This window comes from Centroberyx affinis, unplaced genomic scaffold, assembly GCF_046629955.1.
Source record: "Centroberyx affinis isolate AG114_WGS23_722 - 3 ecotype Tasmania unplaced genomic scaffold, CSIRO-AGI_Caff_v1 ptg002554l_1, whole genome shotgun sequence".
NCBI lineage: Eukaryota > Metazoa > Chordata > Actinopteri > Beryciformes > Berycidae > Centroberyx > Centroberyx affinis.
This window is the reverse complement of record NW_027280766.1, coordinates 103,549-125,169: the sequence shown is the minus strand read 5'-3', so window position 1 is coordinate 125,169 and position 21,621 is coordinate 103,549. Positions and strand designations below refer to the sequence as shown.

General features: G+C 41.6%; 1 protein-coding gene across 1 annotated transcript in view; it reads right to left on the bottom strand.

The window, feature by feature from the left end:
- sorbs2a (sorbin and SH3 domain containing 2a) overlaps positions 1 to 14,421 on the bottom strand; it is a 28,865-nt gene extending 14,444 nt beyond the window's left edge. Inside the window, exons 1-12 of the mRNA XM_071534476.1 lie at positions 14,412 to 14,421; positions 12,416 to 12,505; positions 10,378 to 10,404; positions 10,032 to 10,156; positions 8,935 to 9,609; positions 8,049 to 8,462; positions 7,038 to 7,164; positions 6,018 to 6,193; positions 4,070 to 4,136; positions 3,437 to 3,487; positions 2,809 to 3,022; positions 2,401 to 2,515 (exon numbers count right to left, since the gene is read on the bottom strand). Coding sequence (XP_071390577.1) covers positions 2,401 to 2,515; positions 2,809 to 3,022; positions 3,437 to 3,487; positions 4,070 to 4,136; positions 6,018 to 6,193; positions 7,038 to 7,164; positions 8,049 to 8,462; positions 8,935 to 9,609; positions 10,032 to 10,156; positions 10,378 to 10,404; positions 12,416 to 12,505; positions 14,412 to 14,421 — 2,091 coding nt within the window. The remainder of the gene's footprint in view (positions 1 to 2,400; positions 2,516 to 2,808; positions 3,023 to 3,436; positions 3,488 to 4,069; positions 4,137 to 6,017; positions 6,194 to 7,037; positions 7,165 to 8,048; positions 8,463 to 8,934; positions 9,610 to 10,031; positions 10,157 to 10,377; positions 10,405 to 12,415; positions 12,506 to 14,411) is intronic.
- Positions 14,422 to 21,621: the final 7,200 nt, after the last annotated feature.

The window sequence follows — 21,621 nt, the reverse complement described above, 5'->3', positions numbered from 1 at the left end:
CAACAAAACTCCCAAACCCGCTTATATCGACTAAATTTCTAGGGACTAAGTGGAGCAATTCCTAACGACTGATAAGATATTATTTGGTCAACATGATGAATTATTAGACACACAATTTAAAGGGAGCATTGATCCTGAATGGCTTCCAAATTTGGCAATTTATTCTTGGTCTTTGCTCTCTATTATAATGAATGATATAAACATAAAGATAAAATTTGGACTCAGGCTAAAACCCAACTGATGCTAATGCTGAGACGTAGAGTGTTTTCTTAATCATAAATGTGAGTTATGATTAGGTAGTATTTTTTGAGCTGTGGTGTGCTATTATGAATTACTTATGAAACATAAAAAGGATCAAAAGGAGAGGGTGGTGCCACAAAAACGCAACCCATGAAATCGACCTGGTAATTCTTGGTAATCCCCATCAACACAGCAGACCTCATCAAGTCTCATAATGGAGATGATTTTACAGATGATTTGCTGTATCTTCTACATTTGAGGCTTACCAACAAACACAACTTACTTTAATGTTAATAATGATTGGCTGAAAGAAATACAGTATATACTCCAAAGCAGATAAATACTTAGTAGGTATGATGACATACACTCAAAGGGTGGACAAATTTCCTACTGTAAGCACATTGTAGGTAATCTCACTCAGATGTATCATAACACCCAACTCTTCCTTCACAGCACAATGAGCAACTTTCACATCATCAAACCAATCTGCAATAAACTGTACCAGCTAGGAGGTAAGTATTTACATATAGTAAAATTAGACAGTTTAGATGGTTACCGCTGTGTCGGGAGTTAATCATCTACTCTTTTCTGCTGTATGTTGAAACTGCAACAAGCTCAACTTTCTCCATCCTTCTCTCCCTACAGACTTCAGTGCGAGAACAACTCCTACACTATAGCTGAGGGGCTTCTTCTCTAGTCATTTTCAAAGAGTTGTACTACTACTGTAGAGCTGAAGCTGTGGTTTACTACTCTGCCTGACAGGCGGGCTGTTTTTCTAACCCAATGCCCACACGTAAATGGAGTTTGCAGGCTAGAGGAAACACTGCCGGGGGATGCTTTGAAGGTGTTGTGGCATTACATCTGACTTGCAAAAGAGAGAATTCAGCTCGGAGACAGATGAGTCACACTCTAATAAGGGGGGGTCCAGAGGAGACTGTGGGACAGAGTGGAGATTGCCTATCATGAATATGTAGGTGCACACATACACAGAATAAATAACAACTAAGAGAGAGAAAGTGCCAGGACAACATTCTGCTGTGGCTGGGAAATCTCCAAATTCACCAGATTCATTCAGATTCTTTAGGGTGCCATTTCTTACCTTGCAGAGTGGAGAAATAAATGTACTAAACAGAAAAAGAGAGATGTTATGGGTATATGAGCCGATGTGGGTATGCTGGTATTCTCTATAGCTCTCTCCTTTCACTGCCTCTGTCTCTATAAGGGACTGACTCACACATTGCTGTCCTGGGAGAGCTGTCTGCAGACTTCACATTAAACATCTGCCAAACCTTCAGAAAACCTAACCTCTCTTTACTCCTCTCTCACATAACATGCTCCCCGTTTTCTCCTGTCCTTATATATCTTTGATAGCCCATGTTTCTTTTTTTGCCCTCCATCTACACAGCCTTTTTCTCAGCAGTCTGCTTTCTCATTCACCCCACATAGAGCGAACAGCCAATACAGTCAATAGTGGATTCGGCATAACGTGGGAAACATTGTTTTTCATCTCCTACACTGCTGTCTGAAAAAAGAGGTCCATACACAAGCATATAATATGAAAATATATTAACAACTGGGTATATTGCCAAACCATTGCAATTAAGGAAATGTTGTCCTAAGTCAACACTGCTTCACTACAGCAAGGATGCTAAAAGTGAGTTTGTGACTCATTTCTCCATTATATCAAAGAGTGAATTTTTACAGCTCCATTTCTGCATTACAGTATTTCGAATTACCAGTTCACTCACAGTCATGTTGCATTATTAACAGTTGAAGTCCATTACCTCTGAATATCCTTCTAGGATATTCGGCTCCAAGGTGTAGAGCAGCAGAACAATGTAACTGTTTTTTTTACTGAACCTTAACAAGCATGACTGGCAGAAATAGCTACAGAGCCCACTTCACTATCACAGGAAAAGGAAGATTTTCCCCAAGATGCTGGTCTGAAGCCAGCGTGGATTAGTTCTCCTTGATAGTATGGACAATAAATTCAACAGAGTGAGCTGATTCCAGACTGGTGGCTACAGGCCTTTCAGCTGGAGCGTGAAGTAGGGAGGCAGTAATGTGATTATGGGGAACACCTTATCAATGGATTTTGATGTGAAAATGTCATAATTCAGTGTAATCAAGTGAAACAACACTTTGTTTAAAAATACTTACTGGTCTTTCATGCTCCAAAATAGAGGACTTCCCTGGCTCATACTCAAAAATACTCTTAGGCTCAGCACGGTACTTTCGTGTGTCCACTTTCCTGTCGGGAGGACCCCATTCATTCCTAGTGCAAGGAAAACAATAACAATTTACTGAGGAAAAACACATCATACACTGTAACAGACTGAAGTTATACTATTTAATTAATCTGAATTTTATCACACACTTAATATAACAAATTAACAAATAATATAATTCAAGGTGCCTCAAAGAGTGAATGCAACAATAGTCCAACTAGTCAATGTATAAAAAAAGAGATATTTCAAATTTAATTGAATGCGGTGAAACCACAAAAATTGGGATTCTGTACTAACAAGGTTTACTAAATGAGAGAGATAAGACTCCAGTTCCTCTTACATGTCTGGTGAGTCTTTCTCACGGTCGCTGTCTCGGGTCCTCAGCTGGAGGAGGGAGGGCATGGGTGGGGGCGGCGGGGGCACGGGGGAGGGCGAAGGCTCCCGAGGGCCCAGGTGCCCTCCGTTGTCTGAGGGGCTCTTGGTCAGCGGGCGGTAGGTGTGCGTCCTGGGGGCGGGGTGGGCCATGGTGGGGTTTGACGACGGGCTGTAGGCATCTGTTGAGGACAGGAGGCAGGAGGGACGGACAGACAGGTAATGAGGCAGAGCAAGCCAGAGAGGAGGGGACAGATGGGTTGGAAAAAAACTGACTTATTGTATGAGACACAACTTTTACTATAGAGTAGGGGTTTCTGGCACAACTTCACCTACTTCCAAGGTGCATGGAGAAGGGAAAAAAGTCTAAAGAGGTCAAAACTCCAGCAACACTTGTAGTATATAGACCAACTTTATTGTTAGACCAACGCGTTTCGGCTTGTGGCCTTGTGGCTTGTGGCCGGCTTGGATGACCCTGATGAAGGCCACAAGCCGAAACGCGTTGGTCTAACAATAAAGTTGTTCTATATACTACAAGTGTTGCTGGAGTTTTGACCTCTTCACACAACTTTTACTATGCATAAAGCAGATCTCACCATTGTTTATGACAGCATATGTTGCATTGTATGTGTCAGCATAGTCATCATCTGTAGAAGAAAGGGACAAAGATTGAGTACAACACACACACACACACACACACATATGGTGCATAGCTTTCTGTGCTGAGCACAGCCCTTTGTTAACCTTTTTTGTACACCTCCCTTATCCCTTGGCCCCCTACGCAGCAGAAATATTCTGTGCATCTCAGGAAACTCATCAGAATCCACTGAGACTGTGTGAATATCCAATGAGTGAAGGGAATACTCTAATGAGATGCACCAAAAATATATTCACAGGCATGTAGGTTTTTTTTTTAGGCTCAGACAATCATGAAAAAGTGAGCGTTTGTGTGTCTACTGCAGTAGAAAAAACCTGAGCAGTTTAGAACAAGCAGGCCTTGTATTGACTATGTGATTTGGTCGAGCCCACACAAACAGAGCAGAGTTCCCAGTGCATCTCTGTGCCTATTAGAGGTTTCTTCCCATTCCTCCGCCTCTCCATATACTCTCCCTCTCTCTCTAATCTAATGAGCTCTGGCTCTGGGGTTCTTTTGGTTTAACAAGAACTGGCACACGCACACACACACACACACACACACACACACACAGAGTGACTCAGTGCAGCCTTACCTGCTTTGTGAACCATATGGATCTGTTTGAACATAGTTTTGTACCAATCCTTTGGCCTATCCACCGTCTGTGGAGAGAGAAATAACCATCAAGATTAATGTGCCATAGAATCCAACATAAGCTGAATGGGGTTCCCGCTGTTTTTAAGGTATCATTCTCTAGGACATTACTGTGCAGGGATGTACTCAATCTCAACCCTTCTAGATGCTAAAACACAAATAGATAATAGATCTCATAGTGATCCCAGTGAGAACAGATGTTATGTGACGCACTTTCACACTAATGTGAAGGAGGAGTGGTAGGAGTGTTTCTCCTGCCATTCTCCAGCTAACATACCGTAATATCAACATCGGGTAATATCATGTATTTTTGCACAATTCTCTTCTATATTTAACTGTAATCTTTACACTAACCATTTATGAGTTACGCAGCAAACTATCCTCATTTCTTCCATGTTCCTTTGTACATTCAAACTAAAGGAGCGATATGGGCTATAAACATATATGGCAAAGATTGACAAGTAATTAATGGTCTATCGATAATAGTTTAGCCAAGGGACAAGCTTTCAAAAACAGAATAACCACTGAGATGTGACCATCAGGAAAGTGTTGAATATTATATTTATTGACCCATCAGACTGCCTGAAAATTCTCTCTTTTTGCTCTCATTTGCATTGCAATGCATTTCTCATTGTTTTATTAAAGGGGCTTTTGCCTTTTCATTTTATGAAAACTATGAACCTGGAAACCAACATGAGATGCCATTTGTGGCAACATAAATACAGCCAGCATAGCCACAAAAAGACACAGCAGTGCTACCAGTAGCTATGTAAGCTACTAGTGGTGTGTGTGTGTGTGTGTGTGTGTGTGTTTGTGTGTGTGAATGTGCTTATTTTTGCAGCATAGAGGTTGGGGAAGACATTACGCTGCCACACCACCTTGGGGCTCCTGGTGCCCTGGCTGGAAAAGCAAATCTAGGGGAAACCCTGATATGTGTGTGTGTGTGTGTGAGAGTGTGTGTGTGTGTCTGTGTATATATATTTATCTAACAGCCACTTCTAAATAGAACTATCAAATGACAGAGAGATTTACTCTATTGATCATCCAATAGCACTAAGCACTGTGTCTTGACTCTGGTCAGAGAAGAGGCAGTTTGGCTCCAGAGGGGGAAGTAAGTATAACCAGGCAGTCCCAGACAGCAAAGGCCTGGCCAACAGAAGGGCCAATTACCACTTCACTCACCATGGTTACCAACTAGAGGGGCCACAAAAATGTTTGTCTGCTCACAACATGGCGCATCTGTTTTTTTTTCTTTTCTGCTTTCTTTTCTTTTCACCTTTTCTCTCAGCTTTTATTGCCTGTCTCGATGTCTCTCTCGCCCTTCCTATCTCTCTCTCTCTCTCTCTTTCTATTGCTTTCTCATTCTCCAGCTTGGCATGTCTGCCTTTTAAAAACCTCTCTTCCAGAAATGGATAAGAGGCTGAAGTGCTCATACATAGAAAGCCTAGCTGGAGATGACACACACACACACACACACACACACACACACATACACACTGACAAGCAAGCAGCAAGGACCTTGTAGTACAGTACATAAGAAAGACCTTGTCTGAGCTCTTAATTACAAGTGGCACACAGAAAGAGACAGAGAGAGAACAGAAGAAAGAAAGGCAAATAGGGTAAAGTGAGAGAAAGTAAAAGACAGGCTGAGATAGAGAGAGCAAGAGAGAGAAAGGGCTTTTTAATGTTGGGTCTAAAGCTGCTGACAGCTGAAAATAATCCCTTTCTCATGGGCCTGATCGCATATCAGACAAGAGAAATGGGTCTGATCAGAGCCAAAAGACACTCCAGTATTCCTGAACAACACCACAGTAACAAACTTAGAGTCGGTCTGAGTCAGTCCGCTACCAAGCAATAGTGTGTTTGATTGTGCTTCTGCTGGACCTCACCGTGCGGATGGCGATGGGGATGCCAGACTCGTCCACGGGGCCGATGCCCTGGTAGTGGGGGGCTTTAACGACGGACACCTTTTTCTCTTCTTCTGAGAAGCGGGCGATGGGCACAGTGCTGCTGACGCTGGTGTGGCCGGACACCACAGACTCCCTGGTAACTGACTCACTGCCCTCTGGACACAAGGAGAGAGGTGAGAGGTAAAGAAAGATACACTGTTTCAGTTGTCCCAACAATTAGTACATAGTTAAACAGAAATGCAAGTGTCTGCTTAAGAATAAGATCCAACTACTCTCTTGTAATCAGTGCGGTAAGATTTGGATAAGCAAGGATAAGCATTATCTCCCTCTCCCATTTGCGGCAATTCATTTACGATTGCGTTCCACAATTGATTGGCTCTGTCTGCTGCTAATGGGTGGACATATATCATTTCCTGTGAACCTCACCTAGCATGTGACTGTCAACAAATCCATTCCTTAGCACGACAAGCGCACTAAAGACCCATTAACTCCTCAATCGATATGGGGAATGATGATGAAAAAAGGTTTGAGCAAATCCTTTCAATGCCAGGCAAGCAATTTTCTATTAATTTACACTGTGTGAGATTAATTAACAAAAATCCCTTGAGCGGTACTAAACAGTTTTACACATTTTTTAAATTCGAAGCAATTAGAAAACTTCGGAGTAGGCTCCATTAATATGATACAGAACCAATAAAGGTATATTGATTTTTCCTATTGGATTTGTTTTTGTAGCAGTGGGTGTGGAAATTTCAGTTGCAGGTCACGGCCCAGACCCAGTTGCAGTCCTGATTTCTAGTTACAAGGCTGATTGGGTGTGTGTGTGCGTGTATGTGTATGTGTTTGTGTGTGTGTGTGTGTGTGTGTGTTTGTGTGTGTGTGTATGTGTGTTTGCATGTGTATCTGTGGGGAGGTCTGGAATGAACTGTCTTGCCTCATGCATTTGGATGTTGTTGCCTGTGGTATCAGTGAGTGAGTGACAGAAGACCAGCGGCTCACCTGAACTCCTGCTCTGTCTCTGGAGCCCAGTGTTGAGTGAGGTGGGGGGAGGAGGGTAGGCTGGGGGGGAGAGGGGCCTCTGGGGGTGGCCGGTACTTCCATTCATGGCATGAGAGAGAACCTGGCCCTAAGAGTGACCCACAAGCCAGAAACACATAAACAATCAGATCTACTATCTGAAATAGTAGCAACAATGTATTTCTTGCTGTAGTTCTGCCACACAGCAGTAGGTCAGGAGTGTAAATGTAAAAAAAAAACAATCAGTTGTGTGAATCAGAGGGTAGTCATCATAAGTTCTATAGTTCTACAAAGTGTAAGACACAAAAGGGTAGAGGAACCAGTTCTGATATGGGAGTGGATATATATACATGTAGACAGATATTGGGTCAGATGTGATTCATGAGGAAGTGCTGAATCTGAAGAGACTGTACAGTGTAAGAATAGTTAGTGAGGGAAAGAGACACACATTGAATCACTTCAAAAACAGACACAGGAGAGATTAAAACGGTGAAGGTAAACAAAGACATCTTTCAGGTTCACATACATTTCATGGCAGATTAGTTGTGAGTATGGCACATATGCAGGAATAGTTACAATGGAAGGCTCTTCAAAAGAATGCTCTCCCATTCAACATGATGCACTACTAGCAAATCATTTCAGTTGATGATTTAACAACAGAGAAAATTAAAAAATTAAAATTATAATATTTTAGTTTGAGAGAGTAAGGTTTGCAAAGGAATGCCAGAGGGCTGTCACAGTGAAAACATAAAAAAACACTTACATACAGAGTACTAGGGAGAGACATTAACATATTATAAGGGGACACAGCAGGTTGAATTTAATGCTGCACAACTAGGTTGAAGTTGGTGGTTAGTGTAAGGTAAAAATCGATAGTGATAACACACATTGTGGAGGTTTGATTCACGCCTTCCAGTTGTGTTGGGGGCGGGAGGGAACCGTATGTTTTTGGTAGTGATGTGTGTTACAGCAGTGACTTGTTGGGATAATTACGTTAGTGAAAGTGGCTGCTGCAGCAGTGGAGGCCACAGGGGTTGTTAGCACGTCATTGGGGCCAGCAGTGGATGTGTAGGTGGAGACGTGGCTGAGGGTGGGCGACGGCGTGGGAGAGGCATCGGGCGAGTCCAGGCTACAGATCTGCAGCTCGTCCAGCAGACCCGCCGTGGACGAAGAGTAGTGGCTGAGAGCTGACACCGTCACGGGGGAGGCCGAGGGTGACGCGCAGCCACCGATGCTCACGCTGCTGACTGCGCTAAGGCTTGGCCCGCCGACTTGGCCAGCTCCGCTAGGGACATACGGGGCGGGCGATAGGGCCTTGGGGATTAGGCCTGACAGGTAGTCGAGTGAATCTGAGCTGTGGCAGCGGTATGGGGAACGCCGTGCTGTGGGGTCGGGGGAGGGAGGCCCCTGTTGTGTGGGAGGGAGAGGGGGTTGATTGGAGAAGGAGGAAAGATGGAGAGTGCTTAGTGATATCACTGATTAGCCATGTAGTCACACAGGCAGTGTGGAAGTAACAGGTGAGTCTGACAGGAGGTGAAAGGCTGCTGTGGAACCACACTGAACTGTCCTGAGGCTGCAACATCATTTTATGAAACAAGTAATTCTGTGAATTGAAGAGGCTCTGTTAGTTCAAACTTTGTGGAATGCAACAAACATAGTGACAGCAACACTGGTATGATAAATATTTATAAGTTCACACATATGTAGAATCACAGTTAGTTTGGTTGGTTGGATGGCAGCACCAAGACAAAAAAAACTCAGTGATGTCTTGGTGGTACCAAGAAAAAAAGCACAGTGCTGTTGAATAATAATGACATGAGAATGTACACAATCATAGCTTTCTATTTGTTCTTGTTACAGTATGTAGTCAGTTATGTACCAACAGTTCTGCAGGAGGTCTTGGTGGAACCGCAGGAGGAGCATTCTTCACCTCCATAGGGGATGGAGCTGGAGTCGGGATTAGAATTGGGGCTTGAGCTCGGACCTTGAGTGCCGCTGTGGGGTTTGACGGCTGGGGCTCTGGATGTTTCGGGGTCTTGGGGGCCAAGTGGACAGAAAGCGAGGCTGTCTGCACCAGGGGCTGAGAGACGGTGGAGTCCCTTCGTGGGGGTGGGGTAGGGGGTGGAGGAGAAGCTGGGGTCTGGGTTTTAGGCTGAGGCTCGTAGGAGTTGAGGTGAGCAGGGGGGTCGGGGATGGTGACAGGGGTCAGTTTGAGGGACGACACCTTGCGTTCCTGGACCTGAGCATTAGTGGTGGCAGTTGCACTACAGTTGTTGATATTATTTGGGAGGGTGGACTGGCATACCTGGGGGACTGGTGGAGGTACAGAAGTGGAGGGGTTTGTGCTAGTCTCTGAGTAGGAGTAAGAAGATGTGCTACTAATAGTGAGGGACTCCTTCAAAACTGCTTTCTCATTCTGACATAATGCTAGTGTTCCAGGGCTTAAGACATCAGCCAGGTTAACGAGGGAGCTGTAAGAGGGTGGATTAGTCCCAGTGGGTGGAAAGTGGAAACTCTCTCTCCTGGGGGGTGGGGGTGGCACCTGATTGACAGCCTTATTGGCCAATGAGGACGCAACAGCCAAAGGGAGTTCAAACAACAAAAAATTGTATCAGTGCGAAGCTTGACAAAAACTCATCATCAAGCTGTTCCAAATACAATACTTTGAAATACAGTTTGGTTCTGTAATGAGTCTGTGGTGTGATTTAATTTACCCTTCGGAGTGAAATTTTCACACAGGCATTTTCAAACCCACAACCCACCCCAAATCTTTTGATTAACTCAGTGGCCACTAAAAAACACAAACACATATCAGCTTACAGAAAGTCTCAGGCATGGGAAAAGATGAAGCAATGGTAATGAGTGCAGTTGTAAAGCTGTTGTGTGTGTAGACAGAGAGAGAGAGAGAGAGAGAGAGAGAGAGAGAGAGAGAGAGAGAGAGAGAGAGACAGAGACAGAGACAGAGAGAAATTTTACCTGTGTGGGTGACTTCTTGTCCTGTAGGTTGGGTCTGACACTGCGGAAGCCTTTGGCAGCAAGAGATGAGCTACTGGCATCTCCATTCCTTAGGCCATCTGTTGCACTGCGTGACCGCCAAGCATCTGGGGATGCACAATCAACATCGTTAACATCACACACTGCAGCGGTATAATATTTTTGGTTAAAGTTTCTAGTCTCTTATGGTGTTTTTTCATAGCTAATTTCATATTGTCATTGTCATTGTCATTTGTCGATATCAGGAGTCTACAAGGAATTCACCAATACACTTTGAAAACAAACAGCTAATTAGTCTATTCATTGAGAAAGAACAAACTGAACTTACCTGAGTCTGATGAGTGAGACTCACTCCCTGGGGAACGGAAAAGACAAAGCAACAATACACAAACCATTAATGCCTGGTCACATGCATCTCTACAACAAATCCCAACATCACAGTGCAGGATTACGTTTGAAGTAGTTACACATATTCCTTATCTCACAGAAAGCTTAGTGTAAAGACGACAAAGAGCTAAATGGGGATATGAGATGCAAAAGAGAAGACACAGAATGGAGAGGAAAAATTTACAAAATTGAAACATGAATCCTTTGCCAAGGTTTACCTGCCATGGAGTATACACCACATACACACACACACCCACCCACACACACACACACACACACACGCACACAAACACATTTACACTGTCTACTACTGCTAGTAAAACCCTTGCAACCACTAGTAATCACTAAGCTACCACCTAGTAACATCTTAGATATGCGGTTGCTAAGTAACATCTTAGCAACCGCATACACCCTAACAACCACTAGAAATCACCTAGCAACCATGTAGTAACACCCACTAGTAATCAAAAAGAGTCAAACTCAGAATTATTTTGTGTGCTCATGAGTCAACCACCTTGACCAATTCATCCATTGGGCTTCTGCCAGCCCCTCTCTCAGGTGTTCAACACCAGGCATGAGGAGCATTCATCGTGAACATCTTCAGCCTGAAGAGGGGCCATGCAAGAGCTACGCAACTGGGACCCAAGCATGCTGAGGTAGGAGAGAGCCAAACCTACAAAAGGGCAAGTGGAGCAAGAACACTCCATCTAACAAGCAATGTATCTGCCCCAAAGAAGCATTATCTTGTATTAGCCTATGGCTAGGCTGGAAGCCACCTCCGCTGGCAAAACTAGCTGCCTACTATTGCTGCGAGCTAGCTAACATAACTAGCAATGACCTATCAAGTAACCCTGAAAACACAAGTGAACCATGCATGAATGTAATCACTCAACAGGGATCTTGGCTAAAACCTTGTGCGGTGGCCATTCTGCTGCTGCAAACGCAAACACTGTATTCCTGATAACTCATCAGATAAGGCTACCAAAAACACTATCGTAAATAGGAAGCTAACAGTGCCAGAATGTGTACCTGTGCCAGAGCCAGCCTGCTAAAATCAGTGATGACTGGGGGGTAATCATTAACCTGGGTGCTGACAGAGTACAGGCAAAAACACTGTTCTTTCAGGAGAGGAAAGGGGAAGGTAGCTGAGGTTGGCCAGTTGCAGCCTCTGGAAGCTGAAAGTATGGTTCCAAAGTTGCCACCTGCTACATCAAAAGTTATTCAGAGCATTATCTTGACTTGACCTGTTAACTGCAAATGAGAAGATGGAAGGGACAAATATCCAGTGCTAATCACCACCTCTGATGGTCAGGAAGAACGAAACAGAACAGTGCCATTATAGCCACCACAAAGAAGCAGGCCCATCCAACTACATTTACACCAAAGTGCTTACGGTCACCAGAGCTGGCCATGTGTAACCAATCACAGCAAAGCTCTGGTGGCTGAGAGAGGAAAAAGTGTGATAGCAAAAGACAGAGGGAGGAAAGAGAATGATAACAAAGCTTAAACAGCAGGAAAAGCAGAGGAAACTAGACAGATGGAGGGAGAGATGGCAAGGAGCAGTCTCAGACGATGACATATGAGACCTGTCAACAGGGAGGAAGATCAACACTAACAATAGGAAGGAAGGGCTGATACAGTCAGTACAAGTAAAATAAGCCAAGGAAATAAAAGAACTGCACAATGGATCAATTGGAAAGAACAGCATCCCAAAGTCCAAACATTGCTTAAGCATACTGAAACAGCCACAACTTATTTGAAAATATTTTAAATATGCTCAACCCATATCAGCCAGATGAATCCTAAACATGTTTTAATGTAACAACAAGCTGCTTAGTGTAAGCTTACCTCATTCTTTGACCAACAGTATAGCCCAGTCATGAACTGCCCAGGCCTGTATTTTGGGTGTTTAGCTGTGTGTTAACCCTTTTTCTTTGGGAACATGTGTTAATTTACAGCATGTATGTGAGTGTTAGTACCTGTGGCCAGATTTGGTGAGCTCTGGACCCTCTTCATGGGAGAGAGAGTGAGTGACAAGGCAGTGCTTTTGCGAGCGCATCCTCCGCTATCTGGGAAATCACAGCCAGGCAGGTGATCATAGAGGCAGAAGCAGCAGCACACATGCAGGTGCGTATGCACATAGACATAAAGACACAGACACACACAGAGAAAAAACACATGCACTCAGCCAGAAACATAACCCAGAAAAATGGAGGCAAAGCACATGCATTACAACAGCCCAATTCTCACTGCAACAGATAAGGTCAATTTAAATGGGCAAAGGAATTGTGTCGGAATTAATTTGCTGTCAATTATTATCCACAGATGAAATTCTGAAATAGTTGGTTGAAGGTATTATACTGCCTTAGATAAACCTCGCCTAACCACTTCCTTCAGAGGACTTAGTGCTTATAAGGACAGGAATTGGTTGGTAGTGGCATGATAATGAATGAATTCCACATTCAGTGGGTCCAATTTGATACAGGAGATTAACATGGGGAATAGCCTAGATGTTAATTGTTGAAATCATGTATCAACATGGCTATAGATCTTGAAATCTGTAGATGCTGACACAGCTGTAGAAACAACATAATTAACTGTACAGCAGTGAAACAGCTTCACTATCCATCAGTAAACCAGCAAGCTGATATTCATTACAAATGCTGAGCTGGGATGCTTCAGTTTGATATCAATGACTACCATAAATTCTGGCCCCAACTGAAACATGTGTTTCACATAAAACATTTTGGATTTTGGACCTACGTATATATAATCTGTCTCTTACATACATGTAGGAGCAAGAGACTAGCAATAGGAGCTCGCTGTTTCAACTGACAGCTGACTCAGGAGCCGATATTCTCTGCGGGTCCAAGTATTAAATCCAGGTATGCAAGAGACAAATTATATATAGGTCCAAAATCATCAATCTTATCCTTTAAAAGATTGTGGAATATATAGCAACTGTTGACAATATTTTCCTTATTTAAGTACCTTAAAGGAAAGCTATAATATAAGCTGACACATGAGAGCGCATTACCTGTATGCATGCTCAGTAAATGTTTTAATAATGACACTCAACTTCTGTTTTCCTCAGTGCTGCAAAATCACTTAGCATTCAAAGTGCTTTAGCACTTCCATGATACAGATAAGGTTGAGGCCAGTGAATCGCTGCAGGCAATTTCCTAATTGTAGGCTTAGTTCAGTACTTTACAATTTGAGGTAACAGGACTACCATTTGTTCAGAAATCTGTGGGTTTAACTCATATTGATACTGTGTTTAAATGTGTGTTAGTAATACTGGTATTGTTATTGCATCATCTGTGTCTGTCAAGAACATCTCATGATGAAGCTAATGTTATATTCTGTTCAATAAATACAGCTAAATTACCAAGGTGAGTAAAGCTAGCACTGCCAACTAGACTGTGTGGTGTGTGGAGAAGGCTGAATGAAGGATTAGTCATTGTAGGTTCTGGGCTGTAATACTCACTTCAGCTTGGGATAACTGCCAAGTTTAGTACAGGGCTTTGGAAATGTATTCATGAATGAGGAATACGCCTCTGTGGCAAGAGCAACAGGCTTACGATACTTATCAGTAATGCTTTCAGTCACAATAATCTAAGCCCAGAATGGACCAACATCAAAATGGTGAGGCAGGGTTACAGACCAATGCCAGCATCAGAAAAAAAACTAACACCCAGAGCAACTTTTAAAACACGTAAATGGCCTGAAATGTTGAAAAAAATATATTGTTTTATTTCAAATTGTGAAATGCAACAAGTATTATGTTCAGTCAAAAAATATAAAATATTCCCAAAAAATACATTCTAATGAATAATAATTATTTAACTTAGAATAAACAGTGCCAAAAAACAAAAAACAATGGACATGGACTATAAGCATGATTCCCTAATACAGTATGTGTGTCTCTGTGCGTGCGTGCATGCGTGTGTGTGTGCGTGTGTGTGTGATGCATACCTGTATTCATGGTGAAGAGCACTTCTTACTGATCTACTGTAGATGCACACACTTTCCTGCAAGACAAAAATAAATATTTTAAAGAAAACTATTAAAAAACTAAAAAGAAAACTAAAAAACCCCCAGAAAAAACAGGCAAAAACGCCTTTTCCAGTGACCTACACTTAGCTAGGCACTGTGGGGCTGGACAGCATCTGGACTTGTTAGTTCAGTCACTGTGTTCAGTGTTCAGCAATGAGGTCGGACATATCAGATGAACATCTAACATGAAATTTTATTTATGTTATTTTTATGATTTGATTTTTTGTGGACAACAATAGGAAGCAAAACTGTACTTGTATCATGAAAGTTATTCAATGAAATGGAAACAAGGTGGTGCAATGAAGAGTTCATAATGCCTTCCCATAAGAGCTGTAGAAGCTAACTAGTTTACCTGCAGAGAGCCTACATCACAAATTCAGTTTCACATACATTATAATACCGTGCATAAAAATAAAAAGCCCCTTGGATTATCCAAATAACACAAAAAATGTCAAACCAAAAAACTCAAACCTAAACCCATGAAATTCAAATCATGGTGGCAACTTGGCTGCTATCAACTGAGGAGACTTAGTGACTTTAGTAACTGCTTTATGGCACGTAATATACATACGATACGATACATAAATAACATAAATAGCATTGATTAATGATACAGAATGACAGCATGTTTACTTGAGTGCACCCATATGTGATGTCCATCTCATGCTATATGGAGACCGCCTCAACTATAGAGGAGGATATAGAGGAGGATAGACATGTGATAGATGTGACTTTTTCTCGGAACTGTTGCAGTAGGGTGCATGATTGATATAGATGGGATATGCTTCAAAAGCAGAAGGCGCAAGACAAACTGTTGCATCGCTGTGTGAGTGCACACGTGTGTCATCATGGGACTTAGTGTGCATGACAGATATTACATGCAACAGCCTACAGTGGCTGCAGTAGGGATCATACATGTCTGGTATGTAAATAACTGGGACACATATATGAGTAACCTTGCCTTACACGCACTGAGACTGTTGTGAAGTATAGGAAATATAATGTAGCTGCTGGTTAAATGTTTGTGTGGATAAAGAACTCTTTAACTACTCTGATACACTATGACTGGGATGACTTAAATAGCTTTTTAATAACCAGTGATCTAACAAGCAATTAATATGTTGACATTAGGTCCATTGGAAGCTTGAGTGTAAACTTTTAACAAATTTTCCAGTGCTAGATACTAAAAACCTGGGACTTAAATATATCCATAACACTCAAATTTCAACTTGAATCACACTCAATTATTATCATTCTCAATTAATTCAAAACATTGAAAAGTCATCTATGGGAAAACTATGACACCATTCAGAGCATAAGCAACATAAAAACCTAAAACAAGCCTTTCAAACATGTTATCACATAATCCATACAGTGAAAAGATTTTAATTAGAAATACTAAATACAGCTAATGGGCGACCAAAATTCTTGACCTCTATGTCAATAAATCTATAAAAAGTGATGTTGGGCTACTTATAAAGCCATCCTGAAACTATTTTTTATTATAATTTGTGTTCATATCAGTGAGTGAGGTTCTCTTCTAGGCACAGAAACTGTGTAATGGGGCAAAAAAAAAAAAAAAATCATCATTGAGTATTTATTTTAACAAAGTTCTTTACTTTGCTGGGGATTTGAAAAAAGTTTGACAGTGTGCTAATAGCAGTTCTTTTCAACAGTATGGCAGCTGTGGGCCTCAACACAGATTTCCAGTGACTCTTGATAATTGTTGTTATCAAGTACTGGGGCTTATCTGGGATAAGTTAAACATGAACATATTTTGAAATGAATGGGCAATTGCCTTAGCAGTTGTCTCAAGTGATGAGTGGTCACAGATGTATGGCATGTAGTTTACCATGCTCACAATTTTCACGGCCTGCTTAAGATGGGAAGAAGGCCAACAGCCGAAGCCATATGAATATTGTCAAGTTCCTTTGAATAATCATCATTATGTCTGCTCAGTCTTGACACAGAACAAATGACAACACATCAGGCTTGAGGAAGGTGCTGTAATCCAACACAGATTCTGGTTAGGACAGAAACCAAAGATGGAATGGAATGCATCCCAGGAGTTTTGTTTTCTCACCTCCTTAATACCTTTCCTCTAAGCTTGCATAATACCAGGAAATAGCGAGTCTTAGGAGCATTCTTTCACATAGTCTATGTTTGTGGATCTGCAGTAAAACATTACAGCAGACTGAGATATATCCACTGACATCTGCCTTTCCTACATATTTCTTCTTGTTTGCTATGTGCCAGGTCTGCTGTGTCTTTTTTATCATGACTCATATCTCACATGAGGAGTTGGAAATAGGACTGGCTAATACAAGGGCCAACACTAACAGAGCTAAATTTAACATGAGAAACTTCAGAGGTAAAAAGCTTGCAATGCAGGGAACACTTTAAGATGTCAAAAAAATGTCAAAGTGGCTATATGTCAAAGCCGTTTTGCGCAAACTGAGCTTGTCCTCTTCACATTGCAGTCTAAAACAAAAGAAAAAATTGCTCCTGAATATACAACTTTTCCATTGGAGTAATCAGTCAAAAGTCTGTGTGGATATTAGTCTTTTCAAAGTCACGAGTCACAAGGAAATGATGAAAGATGATAAAACAAAAGCCCTGCCTATAGATAAAACACTGTAAAATTACTTTACCATTCATTTAAAAGAAGGGTAGTGACTAGTACTTAGAATTTTATTGGAAATTCACTGAGGGTGTTACAGAAACTGTTTCCAACAGTCAAATGGAAAGAGGTGTCTTTAGGACCTATTCTCAGGCTTAATTATGACTTTAACCTGCAACACTCCTAATCTTTACAGAGCTCAAAGCAACAAATGTAGTGTCAAAGTGCTTTTTAGAAGGGCACCCACACCTAGTATATCACCCTCATATCCTATTATTTGGCTGCCACCATGTGTGACATGTCAAATCCAGTTGCTGGTGAGGAGGAAGAGCTATTAGTCGTGAACTACATCAAGCCAGGCATCATGGGACACTTTCAGTCCTCCAAGGCCTAATCCTCACTCACATACAGTAAGTCCTTGTAAATCTATCTCTGAGAAGCACACATACATACACACACACACACACACACACACACACACGCTGGGGTAAATCATAGGTCCGGCGTCGCAGCCTGTCGGCGTCCAAATGATGGCCAGATTATAAACAGGATCATGTTTCTGGGGGGCAGATCAGCGGCGACACAGCAGCTGTGGCCATGGTGTAATGTTGTGGCTGGACACTGGAAGCAAACCCACCAGGCTCTACACCTCCAAACAACTTTTATTTAGACTTTCCTTGCAGCAAGCCCTTTTTAAGCTTTTAAAAACAGAATCTAGAGTACTATCCAAGGCCAGTTATAGATCATTAACTGCTTATGCATTTCAGCATGCATATAACATACTGGAGGCGCACTAAACAGTTCCATTAATAAGTCAGTGCCTTCATGGACATCTCCAAAATATAATACTAAATGTTAAACAGGATCACTAGAGGTTACTACATATTTATTTCTGGAAGATACTACACAAGTTCCCCATTTCCGTTGTTGTCAATAATATAGACCTATTATCTCCAAATTATGGCACCATTTGCAGTCATCCCCTGCATACCAGTACGTCAAATTATTGCACCTTTGCTGATCAGCATGACCTACACCATCCGCTTAAAAAACACAGTCTAAATCCTATAAGTCCCAGCCTCACCTCAGACAGTCGGGAACCGCATGTGACAGGGGCTCTAAATCATGTGGGGAAGGGAAGGGTTCATTTATCTACCAGCACAACATTTGTGAGATATTAGTTGCCAGCAACTGATGAATCCCTCGACAAGCCCTCGTCAAGGATCGACAGAATAATCAATTTTAGATCTGGAGGAGAATAAAAGAATGGGAGGGCAGGGAATACAAAATTAATTGTATCAAAGAATTTAAACTTTGTGTTAACGTGTTCTATTGTAAAAATACTGTAAATACACATGTTTCACAATGACTACTGAAATCGCAAAACCCTTCAGAGAGATGAAAGATTATTTTACATATTTAATCGTTGGGCTCATTCAATGGTAATGTCTAACTGTGTAATTAGGATTATTTCTTTTTCCCTAAAGGAACATATTGAGGCAGTAGTATCACACACTAATCAAGATGTCTCCCTCCCTCTTTTTATCATTCTCCCTCTCTCACACACACACACACCTTCAGACACGCACTCTACATACACGGACAAGATATGATGAGAAGTAGTAGTAGACTAGAGAAGTAGAGTAGAGAAGCAGAGATGTAATAACAGACCAAAAGAACAAGATTGTGTATACAAGTGAAGTGACAAGGAATTTGGTCAAGGATCCCAAAATGTTTTGGCTGTTGACTTCTTCATCTGAGGAACTGCTGTTTCTGGATTTGATTAAGCCAAAACTATTATTATTATTAGAAAATAATGGGAAATAATGGTAATGACAATAAATAAATGGTAATGGAAATATATACATTTTTTCTCACTTAAGGACCCTTGAGGGTCCTTGGGCCCACTTTGAGAACCACTGGTGTTGGGTATCTGAGCATGGGCCATAGCAGGGATGAGTGGAACAGTATAGGGATGAGAGGTCTATGTAGGAAGTTTAGGTCACACTTTATTTGGATAGTCCAATGTGGATACTCAACTTCCTCTCAAGTGACTATAACCTGACACCACACTGCACATTACTGAGATAAACAAACATCCCAGTGAAACATAGTATTCATAAAGTATTTATTAAGTGTTTCTAAAAATTAGCATCCATCTGAACTGTTGCACCAGGGTCTGGCCAGTCACCACACCCGACACCTCAAATGAATCTGGGCAAACACAGCAGATCTATGGTGTCTCAATTAGGGGGACGGGATGCTCTGTTGCGGCCCCAATTTGTGATTTAGGCTCATAAGACGTGTGTATTTTTACATAAAATCTTGCCTAGAGCAGCTTTGAAATTCCAACTTAAAAGTCAAACAAAATACTAAATGCATACAGATCCTTTGATCTGTGAGATTTTAGGAATTAGTTTCTTAGTCCTTAGGCATTTTAACAACTTTGAAACGTTTACCTACAGGGGGATATGGTAAATTTAGTTTTTGACCAAAATAGATTAGCTGAATGCTAATATAGCTGTATGAATAAAATTATTTTTGTGGTGTATTTTCATGCAAGATTTTTGACAGATCAGACACTTATTTATTCAATTTTACCCTAATGAAGAAGTTCTGTTTGACTCAAAACTCATCCATCACTTCAATTCCCAAAAATTCTCTCTACACTGAATTTTACTGTTTCTTTAGTGAATGAAAACCAAATGTGCTAATTGCACTGTCTTGGGTAACAAACAAGGAGAGATGTTATTTTTTAAAGAGTTGTTTTCAATTCTTTGTCCTGGTTTTGCTTGCCAAAACATATGGTATGCTCAGCTTGTTTCAAGCCATTTTATTTTCTTACTTTGCAGTGGTTTATCCACTGATTGTAATTAAGGGATTGGTGGGCCACTCTGGAGACTTGTGTGTATATAATTACTGGATGTAATTGGTATGGGACCGTAAACACACAAGTCAGAGCTATCAGTTTCTAAGCCAAGGAAAGCCATGATGTCCAATACCACAAGACCATCAAATTTCATAAGCCTGTTGAGTGACCCATCGGGACCCATTCAATTCCCATCAGTGGACTGAACCACTAAGAGTGAATGGTACTGATATTGTAGTAACTACTTTACTACATGTCTTTAGAGCATTCACTGGTCTGAGCTGATAACCAGGAATTGCCCCCTCTTCTATCATGTCAGGTGGGTAGTGCCTTTCTCCCCTTGATGACATGGTGCTTTTCCACACCATAGAATAGCTATAATAACGATGACCTAGACAAAACTCTGGTAGCCACAAATATAATTTAAAGAGGGAAGAGAAGTCACAGGGAGTTTATATGGGGCAGTCCAAAAGCAATCAGTGTCTATGTGCGCTATTTAAATTAGCTGATATAATTAGAATGGAGACAGGCCACTGTTTGGAGCTAACATGACAAAGCAGGATTTAATGGAGTCCACTGGAGACTGAGGTTAAATGGAAAAGCAGAAAATGACACAAAGGTATGCACCACTAGCTTTGCTCGGTGATAGCACATGAAAAAAATGATGTTGATATTTGATGTTAAAAGAAATCTATAGATAAAAACAGGAAGGAAAACATGCTGCAGCGAGTGAGACAAACAAAAATAAAGGAAACCCATACAACAGTGTCGTCATAGAGCATCGGGCTGCTATTAGTCACTGGCAAAGCTTCGATCTGCCTTGGCACAGACTTTAACAGTGTCTGGATTTCCAATGAGACTCTTCAATTTTGTGAAGATCTTGTGGCTCTGGAACATTGTTTACATTGTGTTCATGCTCATCAAGCCAGTCAGTGACCACTCTTGCCCTGCAGATCATAAAAATGTGACTGGAAGAGACCACTCCCACAATAGAAATGCTGCAGCAAACGATGCCAGTGACCACTAAGACCGGTTTCGTACTATATTTATTACCCATTTTCAACTTTGTTTCCCCTCTTGTACTAAGACGTTTCCCTGACAGTTCTGTATACTGTACAGTATGTTCCATGTATGTTCTGCATGGGAAAACAGTTTTGGATCATAGTCTTTATACTATATAAGGCTACTGCATTCCTGCTCTGTGCAATTTTCGAGTCAAACAAGAGGCTGATGTTGACTTTAGTTTCTGCGCATATGCAAGCTTCGTAAATTCAGTGTGTATTTTTTGCATATATGTTTCTCAGAGCCTTTTTTCTTTCTTTGTTTGTGTGTGTGTGTGTGTGTGTGTGTGTGTGTGCAGACAGCAGGAGCGAGTGAGCAGTGATTGGAGATAAGCCGACTGTGGCCTACCAGGTCCTGACCCTGGAGTGGCCACTCAGAGGGACACACTCACAGGATGTCAGCAGATGAAGCTCTTTAGCCAATCTATTTAAAGACCTAACCAAAAAGTCATCTGACATTTTAAAGTTTCTATTCCCAAATTTAAGAGCAAAAATGTGTTCAGCTGAATGGAGGCTTAATACGATATATACATTTTGGCAGTAATATTAATGCACACTAGGTGCAATATTGTGTGCCAG